Genomic DNA, 17,062 nt, shown 5'->3' on the forward strand with positions numbered 1-17,062 from the left:
ATTTTGGGAAGGATAGTCATCTTAACAGCTGTTATTTTCCCCAAAAAGGATATATGGTAAGAGGACCATATTTGTAGCAAACTACGAATCTTGGTCACTAAGGGTGGGAAATTAAATTGGAATAAGGATTTATATTCTTTGCACAGCTGTATGCCAAGATAGGGGATTGAATCAGAAGCCCATACAAAAGGAAATATAGTTTTTAGGTTTATGATGTCCTGTGGCGGGAAGTTAATTGGTAATGCAATAGATTTTGACATATTGATATTTAGACCTGATATTCCTGCGAACCTCTCCAATATTGTCAACAAATTTGGCAATGAGCGCAGAGGATCTCGCATGAAAAGTAGAGCATCGTCAGCATAAAGGCTTAGTTTATATGAATCTCCGCTCTTCTCATACCCACCCACCCCATCATATCTTCTGATAGCTATGGAGAGTGGCTTAATGGCTAGGGCAAATAATAAAGGGGATGAGGGACATCCCTGCCTAGTGCCTTTGCCCAGTGGGAAAAAGTTGGAATTACAACCTGTCATTCTGATCCTGGTTTTGGGGTTTTTATACAGGGCCATGGAACCATTTAGAAACTCGCCTGTGAGTCCAAATCTGGGGAGGAGATGTTTTAGGTAGTCCCAGGAGACACTGTCGAAGGCCTTGTGGATGTCAAGACCTAATAGTAATAGTTGTTTCTTGTGTAGGTTTGCATCTTGTAGGACGTTACAAGCTAATCTGATATTATCAGTAATTTGGCGGTTTGGGATAAAGCCTGATTGGGAAGTAGAGATGAGCTTGGAGATTATGTTGGATAGTCTGGCGGCAAGAATTTTACTAAAAAGTTTAAGATCATTATTAATAATTGAGATCGGTCTGAAGTTTTGGGGACTGGATAAGTCTTTATTGGGTTTTCCATTTTTTTTATTTTTAATAAATTTGCAAAGGTTTTTCACATTTTCATTATGGTGTAGTGTTTGTAGAATTTTGAGGAAAAATAAGGAATTTTAAAGTGAAGCGCTGTGAATACTTTCCGGATGCACTGTATTTCCACTTTTGTGCCAAATAGGTGTAGCACCTACTTTACAATTGTTACATATTCTTTTTCACATAAGATAACTTATAAAAAATGATTTAAAAATTGCTGTGTATATAAGAACACATAACAAATTTATAATTTAGTTTAATTTTCAAATATGAAAATACTCTTTATGCTTACAGATAAGTTCATCAAAATGATCCTTATCACTCTTTGAGTAGGTCAGCCTTGAGAATTACTACAATAAAAAGGAAATTTCCATTGTTCCTGAGTAGCTGGATCATACTTGGATTTCAGGGCAATAAATAGTGTGCTTATCTGCAGTTCAATAACACCAATACAGGTGAGTCACCGGGTGGCACTCCCTGGAATTGGACGACTGGACAATGGGGATTTGTAGAGTGCTGATGGTAAGCATGGAGGTGGGAGGGGTGAGGGGGAAAAAAAACATTTAAATAACCATAGCAGCTCACTGTAACAACTTATCCCTCTCACTACACCTTCTCTTCTTCTATAGCCCTACTAGACTTGCAGAGACACCATGAGTTTCAATGGAAAATATGAGGTGGAAAGCCAGGAGAACTACGAACCCTTCATGCAGATAATCGGTAAGAAAATTTATTATTGGACACATTTAGTACACTTAGCCATGAACATGAGTGGGACAAAATTAACCTTTTTCAGATTTCTTGTTAAGCATACTCGCATGTCTCACCCAAATATGTGCATCTCAAAGACCTTGTGTGCTATGCCCATGGTCAACAAAGCAACAGCTTTACCTGAAGTGGAGCTTTATGACAGGTGGGAGGAGGCTCTTGACACAATGGGGTTGATTTACTAAAGGACAATAGGCTGTGCACTTTGCAAAGTGCAATTGCCCTCTGCAGATGCAGTTGCTCCAGAGCTTAGTAAAGGAGTTTCACTTTGCAAAGAATACCCAATCCAATGCAAGGAAAATAGAAAAAAAAAGCATTTTTGCTTACACCTGATTGGATGGTGGAAGTCAGCAGATCTTCTGCTCATTTACTAAGCTCTCGAGCAACTGCTATTGGAAAGTGCAAAGTGCACATTCTTTTTGCATTTAGTAAACCAACCCCAATGTGGCCACATGGCACCCATTGATGATGTAATTCCTGCACATAACGCACAGGGGTTACAACATCCTTAGCACCCAGCTCCATTTTTTACATTGTGGGGTGTACCTAAACATGGCTAGGAGCAAGTAGAAGAGGTTTTTTTTTTTTTTTTTTTGGCTGAAGAGACTTTGGGGTTGATTTACTAAGGGCAAATAGACTGTACACTGTGCAATGTGCAGTTGCACTGCAAGGGCAGTTGCTCCAGAGCTTAGTAAATGAGGTAAAGATTTAATTTGCAAAGACTACCCAATCCCATGCAAGGAAAATAGAAAAAAAAGTATTTTTGCTTACACCTGTTTGGATGATGGAAGTCAGCAGAGCTTCTGCTCATTTACTAAGCTCTGGAGCAATTGCTGTTGCAAAATGCAAAGTGCACATTCTTTTTGCATTTAGTAAACCAACCCCAATGTGGCCACTGGGCAGCCATTGATGATCTAATTCCTGGACATAACGCACAGGGGTTACAACATCCTTAGCACCCAGCTCTATTTTTTACATTGTGGGGTGTACCTAAACATGGCTAGGAGCAAGTAGAAGAGTTTTTTTTTGGCAGAAGAGACTTTGGGGTTGATTTACTAAGGGCAGATAGACTGTACACTGTGCAAAGTGCAGTTGCACTCTGCAAGAGCAGTTGCTCCAGAGCTTAGTAAATGAGGTAAAGATTAAATTTGCAAAAAATATCGAATCACATGCAAGGAAGATATAAAAAAACAGTGTTTTTGCTTGTACATGATTGGATGATGGAAGTCAGCAGAGCTTCTGCTCATTTACTAAGCTCTGGTGCAAGTGATCTTGCAAAGTGCGCAGTTTATTTGCCTTTAGTAAATCAACCCCTTTGCATGTTTATTTTGCCAAAAAAAACTCTCCCTCCCAGCCATTTTTTCATTTTTTAGACTTTTTTAAAGGCTGTCCTACCCCTCCGGCTCCACCCCAATTTTTGTTTTAAATTCCCCGTCACCCAACAGGATTTGCCAACAGGAACATAGAAAATAAGCTCTATGTATGCTCCAAATAAAAGCTTACACAAGGCTATGGATTCTTCCCAAACCTACAAGGTATGGCCCTGAGGCCTGGCAATTGACTGTTCAGGCACCTAGCACTGCATCATAGGAGAAAGGTAAGTGAATGAAAGGCTTCCCATACCCCAAAGTACCAGGCAATGCTGAGAAAAATCTGGTTGTTTTAGTGTGCACAATGATCTTTGCTTGAAACTCGATGGTGTTTGATTCAACAAAGTAAACCTGAAACCAAAATGACAATTTATGATTATCATGGTGATTATTATAATCATACAATTTGTACTTCTCTTCCAGGAATTCCAGCAGAAACAATTAAGAAAGGAAAGGATTTCATATTCACCACAGAAGTGGTGCAGAACGGTGATGACTTCACCTGGTCCCAGATCTACCCAGGCCACACCATGACCAACAAGTTCACCATTGGGAAGGAATCTGAAATGGAGACCATGAGCGGCAAAAAATTTAAAGTAAGTAAAGCCTGGGATTGGTGTGACAGTATTCAATTATGGTGATTAGAAATGACACCATGAAAGCTCCTCAGTGAGTTGCTGATTGCTACATCATTTTAATGTGGGCATCAATGGCAATCCAGCTGCACATGGCAGAGTATTTTAGAATGAAGGTTCTCTTGTCGTACATGAAATACATAAAGCATAACAGGCTCATGTGCCTAAAGCTAATTAAAGGCTGGCTGAAAAATAAAAGAGATTCCCCCACCCAGTTCACTCAGCATGGTTGGGCGAATGCTGTACTGCGGCCATTTTTTTTCGACAGTCGGCCCTGCTGGCTGATAAAATACCCAAACCGCGCCTGCATCTGATTGGATGCAGGCTCTGTTCAGCTGACATTTTTCCATTCAGCTTCTTCAACTTTTCAATTTTGGGAGATGTTGAGCCAGAGGCAGCTGGCAGGGCCACCCACTGAGTGCATTTTGGCCAATTCATCAGGAACTGGATGAAATTCACTCTGTGTATGGCCAGCACAAGTTTGCCATTTGATTATATCTATGACCATAAATCTTTGTGGCTACACAACTCCTCTGCCCCTAAGAGTATATGTATGAAAATTTGTATAGCTGTTTAACCATCAAAGCTGTGTAAATTTGTTCTGAGCATATAGGGAAAAATCAAATGTTTGTAGTCTATGTTTTTGGCAATTTGAACACGTGAATGCAGAAAATGCCTCATTATGGCCATTAGATGGCAACTTTTTTTTTTTGATAGCCCCATCTAGTAGCCATATTGTAGTATTTTCTACAGGGGTATAAAAACCCTGTCTACAAACAGATACGGTTGCCATGGTTGCAAGAGAGAGATATTCAAGTGTTTGGGCAGTTTTAGAAAATCACATTTGGCTGAACAATAAAGTACAAACCTTTTTTGTTTTTTATAAAATTAAATTAGAGAATGGTTGGATGAAAATTATGTATGTTAGTAATCATAAATGTCTATACAGTAAAACCTTGGATTGTGAGCATAAATCGTCCTGGAAACATACTTGTAATCCAAAGCACTCGTATATCAAAGCGAATTTCCCAATAAGAAATAATGGAAACTCAGATGATTCGTTCCACAACCATTTATTCATAAGTCCTTCAGTTGATAGTCTATATAAAAAGATTATAGCAATGTGATAGGTTGTGTAACCATAAAATGTCCATCCACAAATGGAAGCCTCCACAAGGGGATTAGTAGCAAAATCCAGCAGGAGCTACAGAGTATAAAAGAGAAAAGGGGCAGCTCTAAGTGTAGCAATATAGTTACATTTAATAAAGCTTCAACATTGACCATCCTCCTCACCTCCAACTTTCACCGCTGTCAGTCTGCAGTCGTGACCGGGAAGACTATCCTGCAGTAGAGCGATCTGAAAGCAAGGCTTGAAGCGCTCGTAGAACGCAGTGTGGAAGGGATAACATTTATGGCGGTGCTGAGGACGGTCTATATCAAGGGTGTCCAACCTGCGGCCCTCCAGCTGTTGCCTCTGCCTTTGGGAGCCATGTTTGTACCTGTTAGCCTTGCAATGCCTCATGGGACTTGTCGTTTTGCAACAGCTGGAGGGCCACAGATTGGACACCCATGGTCTATATGGACAGCTTTACCCCGGATGCCCGCATACTTAAATGTGCCTGTTTTAATCATCAACCATGTGAGTTGCTAAATGTTGAACCTTCATTAAATGTAACCATATTGCTACACTTAGAGGCGCCTCTCTTCTCTTTTATACTCAGTTGTGACATGACACTACTTTTATATCAAGACATCGCTTTATCAAGTCAAAATTTATAAAAAAAACATTTTTGCTTGTCTTGCAAAACACTCTCAAACCAAGTTACTCTCAATATAAGGTTTTACTGTATATGAATATTGAAAAACTTCCATTTATCTCTCTAAATCGTGCATAAACTGTTTATCACTAAAATTAAAGGAGAAGTACAGCCAAGGCTTGTTTGGCTTTACTTCCCCCTGTGGATCACAGGAGTGCAGTCCGTTCTGCACTCCTGTGACCCATTTTCAGCAGATAGCGGGCTGAAACCCCCCGTCTGCTGACTAGACAGAGCCGATCCAGGCTGGGGAAAGATTGTGATCATATGGTCGGGTTCCACCCAGATCCATGGACTGGCACCCTGGTCAGCCTCTCAGCGAGCCGCTGAGAGCCTGAGTCAGCCGCTCCCGCCCCCACTACAGCCCAGCGCTCCAGTGAGGACAGGGTGGGGGGAACAGATAGCTTTAACTGACAGCTCTCTGCTCATGGAGCTCTGAGGTCTTTGATCGCTCGGTTCTCATCCTTAGAGCCCTCGGGGGACAGACACATCCACCTAGGTAAGTATGATTTAAAAAAAAAAAAGAGAACCCTTACTTCTTGTTTAATTACAATACAACCAGTATATTACTTCCTAAGAGTCTTTTTTATTGATATCCATATGTTTTGATACAGGCAACGGTCCAAAAGGATGGAAGCAAAATTGTTGTAGACTTTGGAAAATACAAACATTCATCTGAGATTGTCGGAGGAAAACTGGTAGAGGTAGGCATCTATTTTATTGAATTTAGCATGCTTTGAAAAAAAATAAACATGTCACCCACATTTTTTGGATATACCCAATAAGGCAAAGCTCAATATCCCTGAGCAATCAATTGTCTGAAATCACTGCTTTTGGAACCCATTGACAAGGGTGATACTAGAGCAGGGGTGCCCAACCTTTTGACAAGCGAGGACCACTTAAGCGACATGGTAACTGGTCGCAGGCCACAATGAGTGGAGTGGGCAGATGACAGGTCCATGTCCACTCTGCATATGCAGAGCGGACATGGACATGGCCCACTCTACCCAATAGGCCCTTCAATCTGATCCCCTTCTGTTTTTTTTTTTTAGCGGATCAGATTGGAGGTAGGCAGGTGTAAACGGGCACAAGTCTTGGGTTGTACCGATCGTGTGAAAGGGGCCTAAGGCTGCTTTCACACTGATGCGTTGTGGTTTACCCACACTGCGGGTGCAGCACAGTGCACCTGTGGCTTTTCTGTGGGTTAGTTGCACTTTGCCATAGACTTCTATTATACACCTGAAGGTGTGGAGCACTTTCTGAAAGCGCCCCAAACCGGCAGGTAATAACAGAGGTCTATGGCTCAGTGCAGGTAACCCGCAGGTGATTCGTTTGAAAGCCCCCCAGTAACCACTGCAGAACAGATATGCCCATATATACACTGTGATTTTAGTAATAGGCGATTAATACTTCTGAATGTTACATGCCTACAAAGTTTCTTGTAGTTTATCTAAGCAGTTCTTAATCAGATTTACACACAAGTGACGCTAAACAATATTCGTATTTTCAAAAATTAGTCCATACACATCCATTACTTAGTAATCTACTCTTCATAAAATATTTTCTAAGGGCTCTTTCACACGGCCGCTCCGTATGTTCGTATTTCATCCCATTTTTTTGCAGATGAAAAACGGACATAATGTATGTCAATGGGATTGCGGATGTCAGCGAATGACCATCCACTGACATCCGATGTTCGTCCTTTCAGTTCTGTTCCGTTTTTTGGAATGGAACAGAACCCTATTTTTCTTCCGTTTAAAAAACGGAACGGATTCAAAATCGGATGTCAGCGGTGTCATCCGCTGACATCCTCAATCCCATAGACATACATTATGTCCTTATATCATCCGCAAATGGATGGGATGATATGCGGACATACGGAGCGGATGACACAAGTGTCATCCGTGTCCGTGAATAAAAAGTGCCGCAGCTGAATAAAAAATCTGAACGGCCGTGTGAAAGAGCCCTTACTGTTTTTTTCGGCCTCCTTGCAATGTCTTCAGTGAGCTCCTGATTCCTCCTTTTCCCCTCACTTCAGTTTGTTTGGTATGAGCTGTGCATGTTAGCTGCGGTCATGTGCACTGCTTTGTGTACTGTACAGTACAAACCCCATAGTCCATAGTCCCTAGTCCATTTAAGGTCGGAGCGAGCAAAAGGGGTAGGCTAAGTTCCTACATACAGTGGGACCATAAAGTATGAACAGAGTCAACCTCTAATAGGAAGTCAGATCACAGCAGCAAAGAAAAAAGGAATTTGGAGGAGGCTGAGAGTAATAGAATGTACCTTTCTGAGTTAAGAATACATGCTTCAATAGACTGTTCTCTTTTTAAAACAGAATTTACTGTCACTTTTAAAAATAGCTAAACAGCAAAATAATTAAGGCTTCATTTACATGTGTGCGACTTGTCATGCGACTTTGGACACTAAAGTCGCATGACAATTTGCACCCCATGTTTTTCTATGACAACTGTTTAAAAGAGAAGTATGGGCTTTCTTTTTTTTTTTTCAGAATCATACTTAGCTGGATGCAGCATCAATCCAATGCTGCATCTGCCCCCCTGCTGGCTCTAAGACTGAGAACTGAGCAATCAAACACCACTGATCGCTCAGTTCTCAGAGCTCCCTGAACAGAGAGCTGGTGACTGTCAGTCAGCAGCTCTCTGCTCTACCCCCCCCTCCCCCCCACTAGAGTGCTGAGCTGTGGGAGTCGGGTTCCGGTCCAGGCATGTGGGCATATCTCGACCATATGGCGGCAAACCTTCCAGAGCCTGCACCAGCTTAGTGACGTCAGCTGACAGCAGGCTTTTGCCCGCTGTCTGCTGAAAACAGGTCACAGGAATGCAGAACAAACTGCCCTCCTGTGATGTACAGGAGAATTACAGCCAAAAGAGCTTTAAATATGTGCGACTTAAATTCGCAGTGAGTTTAAAAGGTTCCTGTACTACTTTGGTCTGACTTTCATGCAACTTGAGTGCCATAGACTGCAATGCAAACCCTCAAAGTTTGCATGAAAGATGCACCTAAATGTTATACAGTATATGCGACAGTTGTGTAGCAGTTGTCCATTATCATTGGTCAAAGTCAAAGTCGCACCCATCCAAAGTTGCACAAAGTTTGGAGTCAGACAAGTGTGAATGGAGCATGAAAATATAATGCTGACCCATATTACTCTATTGCCCAGAGAAAGGCCAATTCTGCCTATTTGACTGCAGCTGCTGCCAGGGTACACCCCATTCCAACCCCCAAGTTTATTTTAGTAAAACACCAGGTGAAACAGAGACTTTTCCGGTTTGTGCGTGTACATTGGTCCATAAGGTTTGTAGATTAGCAGTTGTCAGGAATGCACAAAGTAAACTAAATCACTACATTTATTCCCTTTAATTCACCTTGGTATTTTATTTTATTTCAGACATCAGAAGCTGGTGGAGTTACTTTCAAGAGAATCAGCAAACGACTTGCATAAGAGAAATCGTGTTGTTTTTTTAAAATAAAGTTTTCATAAGAATTTGTATCCAGTTTTCTTTATAATAAATGACTAATTATCATGATGGAAAATGCATGATTATTCCCTTGGTGAAAGAAAAGATGTCATAAGGCAAAGCACCTAATAAAATCATTTTTTTTTCAATATCTGATTACTCTTTTCTTTTATAAACTTCCTTCTCAGGAAGTTAGTGGAGATTTGGGGATTGACAGCATAGCTAATTTTAATTCATAGAAAAGCCTAACTCCAGGCAAAGATAAAAGCCACATATTGACACAGCTCTGTATTCATGAATTCATCCCTACATGTAAATTTTTAAATGCAGGCAGTAAATGTACCTGTATTTAACCTGCTATTAGCCACCTACAGTCCTTAGCCTCCATGGTGGGTTGGCAAGCCCAGATCAGAGGTTGCCAACCCCCCATCCTAGAGCATCAGTGCCGGAATGAAGCTGGCGTTAGACTAGGAAAGGAAGAAAAAGCACAAGGAGCCAATCAATTGTGCTGCAGTGCAAGTAACATGCTGATAGGAGGACAGAGCAGAGTGACAGAGAGATGAGCTCATTAGTGTGCTACATAGTACATAGTTACATAATTAGCCAGGTTGGAAAAAAAAGTCCATTCAGTTCAACCTATAAAAGGAAAAAAAATCATACAATACAATATACACAATCCAATATCCTGAGTTGATCCAGAAGAAGGCAAAAACCCCCAGTAAAGCATGATCCAATTTGCCCTTCCCGATTCCCTGAGAGGCAATCAGATATTCCCTGGATGAACTTTACCTATAAATATTAGTACCCAGTTATATTATGTACACCTAGGAAAGAAACCAGGCCTTTTTTAAAGCAATCTACTGAGCTGGCCAGAACCACATCTGGAGGCAGTCTATTCCACATTTTCACAGCTCTTACTGTGAAGAAACCTTTCCTTATTTGGGGATCAAATCTCTTTTCTTCCAGATGTAAAGAGTGCCCCCTTCTCCTCTGTGATGACCTTAAAGTGAATAACTCAAAACCAAGTGTATATGGACCACTTATGTATTTATACATGTTCATCATATCCCCCCTTAATCTCCTCTTCTCAAAAGAAGTAAAATTTGGTTCCTCTAATCTTTCCTCCATGTCTCTTATTAGTTTGGTTCAGTGGCGGCTGGTGAAGTTTTAAGATGGGGGGGCGCAAGACCCCGCCCTTCTATTTTGACCCCTCCCATTTATCAGAAGCCCCACCCCTTATAGACTCCACCCATTTTGTCCCCTATAATTTGCTTGCGTGAACAAATTCTCCCAATATATAACATATTAAGGGGTCTCTCAGTACTAGTATATCCCATAATAGGGAGCAGGGGCCCTATTATGGGATATACTGTGACACCCTATTATGGGATACACTGACTGAGAGTGGCACAAACCCCACAGTACAGGCCCCCTAGCACTAATCCCACAGTACATGCCCCCTTTCAATGTAGTGACCAGTGTACATGCCCCCTTTCAATGCAGTGACAAGCGTACATGCCCCCTTTCAATGTAGTGACCAGCATACAGGCCCCCTTTCAATGTAGTGACCAGCGTACAGGCCCCCTTTCAATGTAGTGACCAGCGTACATGCCCCCTTCAATGTAGTGACCAGCGTACAGGCCCCCTTTCAATGCAGTGACCAGCGTACATGCCCCTTTCAATGTAGTGACCAGCGTACAGGCCCCCTTTCAATGCAGTGACCAGCGTACATGCCCCCTTTCAATGTAGTGACCAGCGTACAGGCCCCCTTTCAATGTAGTGACCAGCGTACATGCCCCCTTTCAATGTAGTGACCAGCATACATGCCCCCTTTCAATGTAGTGACCAGCGTACATGCCCCCTTTCAATGTAGTGACCAGCGTACAGGCCCCCTTTCAATGTAGTGACCAGCATACATGCCCCTTTCAATGTAGTGACCAGCGTACATGCCCCTTTTAATGCAGTGACCAGCGTACATGCCCCCTTTAAATGTAGTGACCAGCGTACATGCCCCTTTTAATGCAGTGACCAGCGTACATGCCCCCTTTCAATGTACTGACCAGCGTACATGCCCCCTTTCAATGTAGTGACCAGCGTACAGGCCCCCTTTCAATGTAGTGACCAGCGTACATGCCCTCTTTCAATGTAGTGACCAGCGTACATGCCCCCTTTCAATGTAGTGACCAGCGTACATGCCCCCTTTCAATGTAGTGACCAGCGTACAGGCCCCCTTTCAATGTAGTGACCAGCGTACATACCCCCTTTCAATGTACTGACCAGCGTACATGCCCCCTTTCAATGTAGTGACCAACGTACAGGCCCCCTTTCAATGTAGTGACCAGCGTACATGCCCTCTTTCAATGTAGTGACCAGCGTACATGCCCTCTTTCAATGCAGTGACCAGCGTACATGCCCCCTTTCAATGTAGTGACCAGCGTACATGCCCCCTTTCAATGTAGTGACCAGCATACATGCCCCTTTCAATGTAGTGACCAGCGTACATGCCCCTTTCAATGCAGTGACCAGCGTACATGCCCCCTTTCAATGTAGTGACCAGCGTACATGCCCCTTTCAATGCAGTGACCAGCGTACATGCCCCCTTTCAATGTACTGACTAGCGTACATGCCCCCTTTAAATGTAGTGACCAGCGTACAGGCCCCCTTTCAATGTAGTGACCAGCGTACATGCCCCCTTTCAATGTAGTGACCAGCGTACATGCCCCCTTTCAATGTAGTGACCAGCATACATGCCCCTTTCAATGTAGTGACCAGCGTACATGCCCCTTTCAATGCAGTGACCAGCGTACATGCCCCCTTTCAATGTAGTGACCAGCGTACATGCCCCTTTCAATGCAGTGACCAGCGTACATGCCCCCTTTCAATGTACTGACTAGCGTACATGCCCCCTTTAAATGTAGTGACCAGCGTACAGGCCCCCTTTCAATGTAGTGACCAGCGTACATGCCCCCTTTCAATGTAGTGACCAGCGTACAGGCCCCCTTTCAATGTAGTGACCAGCGTACATGCCCTCTTTCAATGTAGTGACCAGCATACATGCCCCTTTCATCCATCCATCCATGATGATATATATAATGATATCTGCACACTCTGGTCTGGGCCCGGCCTGGGTAACTTGATATTATTCTTGCACCGTGACCTGCCTGTACCTACCTGTTCTGGCCTGGGTCTATCCATCCATCATGGATGAATGGACCCAGGCCAGGCCAGAACAGGTAGGTACAGGCAGGTCACGGTGCAAGATTTATCAAGTTACCCAGGCCGGGCCCAGACCAGAGTGTGCAGATATCATTATCATCATGGATGGATGGATGGACCCAGGCCAGGCCAGAACAGGTAGGTACAGGCAGGTCACGGTGCAAGAATAATATCCCAAGCCAGGCCCAGACCAGAGTGTGCAGATATCATTTTATATATATATATATATATATATATATCATCATGGATGGATGGATCATCCATCCATCCATGATGATATATATAATGATATCTGCACACTCTGGTCTGGGCCCGGCCTGGGTAACTTGATAAATCTTGCACCGTGACCTGCCTGTACCTACCTGTTCTGGCCTGGGTCCATCCATCCATCCATCCATGATGATGATATCTGCAGCAGATATCATTATCATCATGGATGGCATGGCAGGCAATGGCATGGCATGGATGGCAGGCAATGAATGGCAATGGTATGGCATGGATGGCAGGCAATGGCATGGCATGGATGGCAGGCAATGGATGGCATGGCATGGATGGCAGGAGGCAATGGCATGGCATGGATGGCAGGCAATGGATGGCAATGGCATGGCACGGATGGCAGGCAATGGATGGCAATGGCATGGCACGGATGGCAGGCAATGGATGGCATGGCATGGATGGCAGGCAATGGATGGCAATGGCATTGATGGCAGGCAATGGATGGCAATGGCATGGATGGCAGGCAATGGCAAGGCATGCATTTTTTTTTGTGGAGTGGACAGAGGCCTGAGGAGGAGGAGGACTGAGGACTTACCGGGCTGCTGCTGCACAGGGCTGGACTCGTCTCTCTCTTCCGACCCGAGGCCTGGATCCGAATGCGGTCTGCCGTCCGTCCACGAAGAAGGCCCGCCGCCGCCCGATCCGACTCCTGGTCTCCGTCTCCTCCTGGTCCTGGACTGGTCCTCCTAGTCAAGCGGCGACTCGGCGTCGGCGACATCTCTGAGCGGACGGGAGTCTTCTATCTTCTCTCAGCCGCGGGAAGGAATGGAACCCGGAAGGCGTAAGCGGTGATCGTGACGCCGGGGCGGTGCACCGCCCCACGCATCACGTGACCAGATGATGTCCTTCTGTGATTGGTCCAGGCTGGAGTCTGGACCAATCACAGCCAGGTGGGGGGTGACCAATCGCTCTTTTCTGCGCCCAGGTTACGCCCCAGAAGGCAGCCAATCGGCGCCTCTTCTGGGACGTAAACCCCCCCCCCTAGCCACTAGTGCCATCACAGAGGCCGGCGAACCCAATTTTTTTTTTTTCACAACTTTATTTGTTCATTTTGTAATTTTTTATTTTTTTTTTTTTATTTTTTTGGGGTAGGGGAGCGGCGCCCTGGCGCCCCCTATGCACGGGCCGCCACTGGTTTGGTTACTATTCTCTGCACCTTCTCCAGTTCCCCAATATTATTTTTGAGCGCTGCTTTTCATTTCACTTTCCAGTTCAAACATGGGGCTAGGGAGGGGACATGTAAGGCCTATATGTAAATGTATTCATATATATATATATATATATATATATATATATTTATACAGTATCTCACAAAAGTGAGTACACCCCTCACATTTTTGTAAATATTTTATTCTATATTTTCATGTGACAACACTGAAGAAATTATACTTTGCTACAATGTAAAGCAGTCAATGTACAGCTTGTATAACAGTGTAAATTTGCTGTCCCCTCAAAATAACTAAAATCACAGCCATTAATGTCTAATCTGCTGGCAACAAAAGTGAGTACAACACTAAGTTAAAATGTCCAAATTGCGTCCAAAGTGTCAATATTTTGTGTGTCCACCATTATCTTCCAGCACTGCCTTAACCCTCTTGGGTATGGAGTTCACCAGATCTTCACAGGTTGCCACTCCACAGCGACATCACGGAGCTGGTTGATGTTAGCGACCTTGGGCTCCTCCACCTTTCATTTGAGGATGTCCCACAGATGCTCAACAGGTTTTAGGTCTGGAGACATGCTTGGTCAGTCCATCACCTTTACCCTCAGCTTCTTTAGCAAGGCAGTGGTTGTCTTGGAGGTGTGTTTGGGGTCGTTATGTTGGAATACTGCCCTGCGGCCCAGTCTCCGAAGGGAGGGGATCATGCTCTGCTTCAGTATGTCACAGTACATGTTGGCATTCATGGTTTTGGTCGACCATGGCGAGGCCTGTTCTGAGTGGAACCTGTCCTGTTAAACTGCTGTATGGTCTTGGCCACCGTGCTGCAGCTCAGTTTCAGGGTCTTGGCAATCTTCTTATAGCCTAGGCAATCTTTATGTAGAGCAACAATTATTTTTTCAGATCCTTAGAGAGTTGTTTGCGATAACACCAAATTTAACACACCTGCTCCCCATTCACACCTGAGACTAACAAGTCACATGACACTGGGGAGGGAAAATGGCTAATTGGGCCTAATTTGGACATTGTCACTTAGGGGTGTACTCACTTTTGTTGCCAGCGGTTTAGACATTAATGGCTGCGTGTTGAGTTATTTTGAGGGGACAGCAAATGTACACTGTTATACAAGCTGTACACTCACTACTTTACATTGTAGCAAAGTGTCATTCCTTCAGTGTTGTCACATGAAAATATATAATAAAATATCTACAAAAATGTGAGGGGTGTACTCATAAATACTAAAAAAAAAAAAAAAAAAACGCCATCCCATCACAGCACATTTCCATATGAAATGAAAAGGACAAACTACAATTAATACATATCAAATACAGTGTTTCCAAAAGGAAAACAAAATTCACCAGCATTTCCATATACAATCCAATTTAAACATGGCTTTACATAAGAAATATATACAATACTCAAAAAAATTAAAGGAATTACATTTTTTAATCAGACAGGAATTAAACTTTTTAATCAGAGTATAGCATTTAATCAATTAAACTCCTAGGATATTGATCTGGTCTGTTAAGTAGTAGAGGGGGTTGGTAATCAGTTTCAGCTGCTATAGTGTAAATTAAATTAACAACAAGTGCACTAGATGGGCAACAATGAGACAACCTCCAAAACAGGAGAAGATTTACAGGTGGGGACCACCGACATTTTTTTCTCCTACTCATCTTTTCTGACTAGTTTTGCATTTGGCAAGGGTCAGTGTCACTACTGGTAGCATGAGATGATACCTGGACCCTATAGAGGTTGCACAGCCAGTTTAACTCCTCCAGGAAGGCACATCAATATGTGCTATTGCCAGAAGATTTGCTGTGTCTCCCAGCACAGTCTCAAGAGCATGGAGGAGATTCCAGAAGGCAGGCAGTTACTCTAGGAGACCTGGACAGGCCCGTAGAAGGTCCCTAACACATCAGCAGGACCGGTATCTGCTCCTTTGTGCAAGGAAGAACAGGATGAGCACTGCCAGAGCCCTACAAACCTACCTCCAGCAGGCCACTGGTGTGAATATCTCTGACCAAACAATCAGAAACAAACTTCACGAGGGTGGCTTGAGGGCCTGACATCCTCTAGTGGGCCCTGTGCTTGCTGCCCGACACCGTAGAGCTCGACTGACATTTACCATTGAACACCAGAATTGGCAGGTCCACCACTGGTGCCCTGTGCTTTTCAGATGAGAGCAGGTTCACCCTGAGCACATGTGATAGACGTGAAAGGGTCTGGAGAAGCATTGGAGAACTTTATGCTGCCTGTAACATCATTCAGCATGACCGGTTTGGTGGTGGGTCAGTGATGGTCTGGGGAGACGTATCCATGGAGGGATGCAAAGACCTCTGCAGGCTAGACAATGGCACCCTGACTGCCATTAGGTATCGGGATGAAATCCTTGGACCCATTGTCAGACCCTATGCTGGTGCAGTGGGTCCTGGGTTATAAATAAAGAGAACTCTTTATACTCATCCTAACAAGAAGACTCAAAATACATGTCAGTGGATCTATACTAAGAGAGCGACCTGTTACATTATTAATAGTTTAGATAACTACCATCCAATATGGTTTAAAGTGTTAATAAACCCAGGACCCAGCATTCAGTATATCTGGTCTACCAAAGTACACAGAACATAGAGATGCAATTATTTTAGTAAATATAAACTGCTAAATATCTTTTCTCATCAGCAGTATATAGCAGTAATTTGATTTGTATCAGTCTCTGCTTAAAGCTTGTAGGAGGAGTTTTTTTAATTATTCCCTGACCCTCTGTCTGGACAGTGCTAATTTGCCCTGTGCTGATCACATGCACTCTCCCAAGAAAAAAAAAACAACTCTCTAGTAATACACACCAAACTGAACATGTGCAGCCTGACTCCTAATGCTCTGTTCTATCACGAGATGGGTTGGGGACAGAGTAAGAAGGGGAGGATCAGAGAGACAGGATCACACAGCCTTTATACACAATGCAGAGGATTAACACCTTAGGTTCCACAGTGAGTATAACAAGCATGCTTTACTGCATATATAGGTTGATTTTACTGTTGTGGGTTTAGTAACCCTTTAAGCTTAGGATAGCGCCACAGCAGATGAATCAAGTCTCCCTGCGATTGACCACATCTGCTGCAGCAAGTCTAGCCGTAGACCTATACTACAAAGAAAACGCGGGGTCCAATATATCCGATGAATAATGAACAATCGGGTTAGCTGATACAAAGGGGAAGAGGAAACAAGGGGAATCATTTGCAGAACCCGGTCCCAGACTTCATCAGGAATATGGCCTAAGGCCCCATGCACACAGGGCATTAAATAAACGAGCTGCAAAGCCAGTACCAACGCCAGGAGAAAGCGTCTGTATAAACACGCTTTTAGAAGCCTTTTGCATTGGCGTTAGTACGTGTATAGCTGGGTTTTTCTGCCCTCTTCTATTTTT

The 17,062-nt window shown here is 43.6% G+C and overlaps 1 protein-coding gene across 1 annotated transcript; it reads left to right on the top strand.

Annotated features, from left to right (window-relative positions):
* Nucleotides 1-1,524: 1,524 nt before the first annotated feature.
* Nucleotides 1,525-8,968, top strand: LOC309554480 (gastrotropin-like; the record flags this gene model as incomplete). The annotated part of the gene is made up of 4 exons (XM_082256227.1): nucleotides 1,525-1,638; nucleotides 3,480-3,652; nucleotides 6,120-6,209; nucleotides 8,915-8,968. The coding sequence occupies exons 1-4, from the start codon at nucleotides 1,572-1,574 to the stop codon at nucleotides 8,966-8,968; spliced, it is 384 nt and encodes a 127-aa protein (XP_082112353.1). The 5' UTR covers nucleotides 1,525-1,571.
* Nucleotides 8,969-17,062: the final 8,094 nt, after the last annotated feature.

Source organism: Pelophylax lessonae (genome assembly GCF_965119305.1).
Source record: "Pelophylax lessonae genome assembly, chromosome: 4".
NCBI lineage: Eukaryota > Metazoa > Chordata > Amphibia > Anura > Ranidae > Pelophylax > Pelophylax lessonae.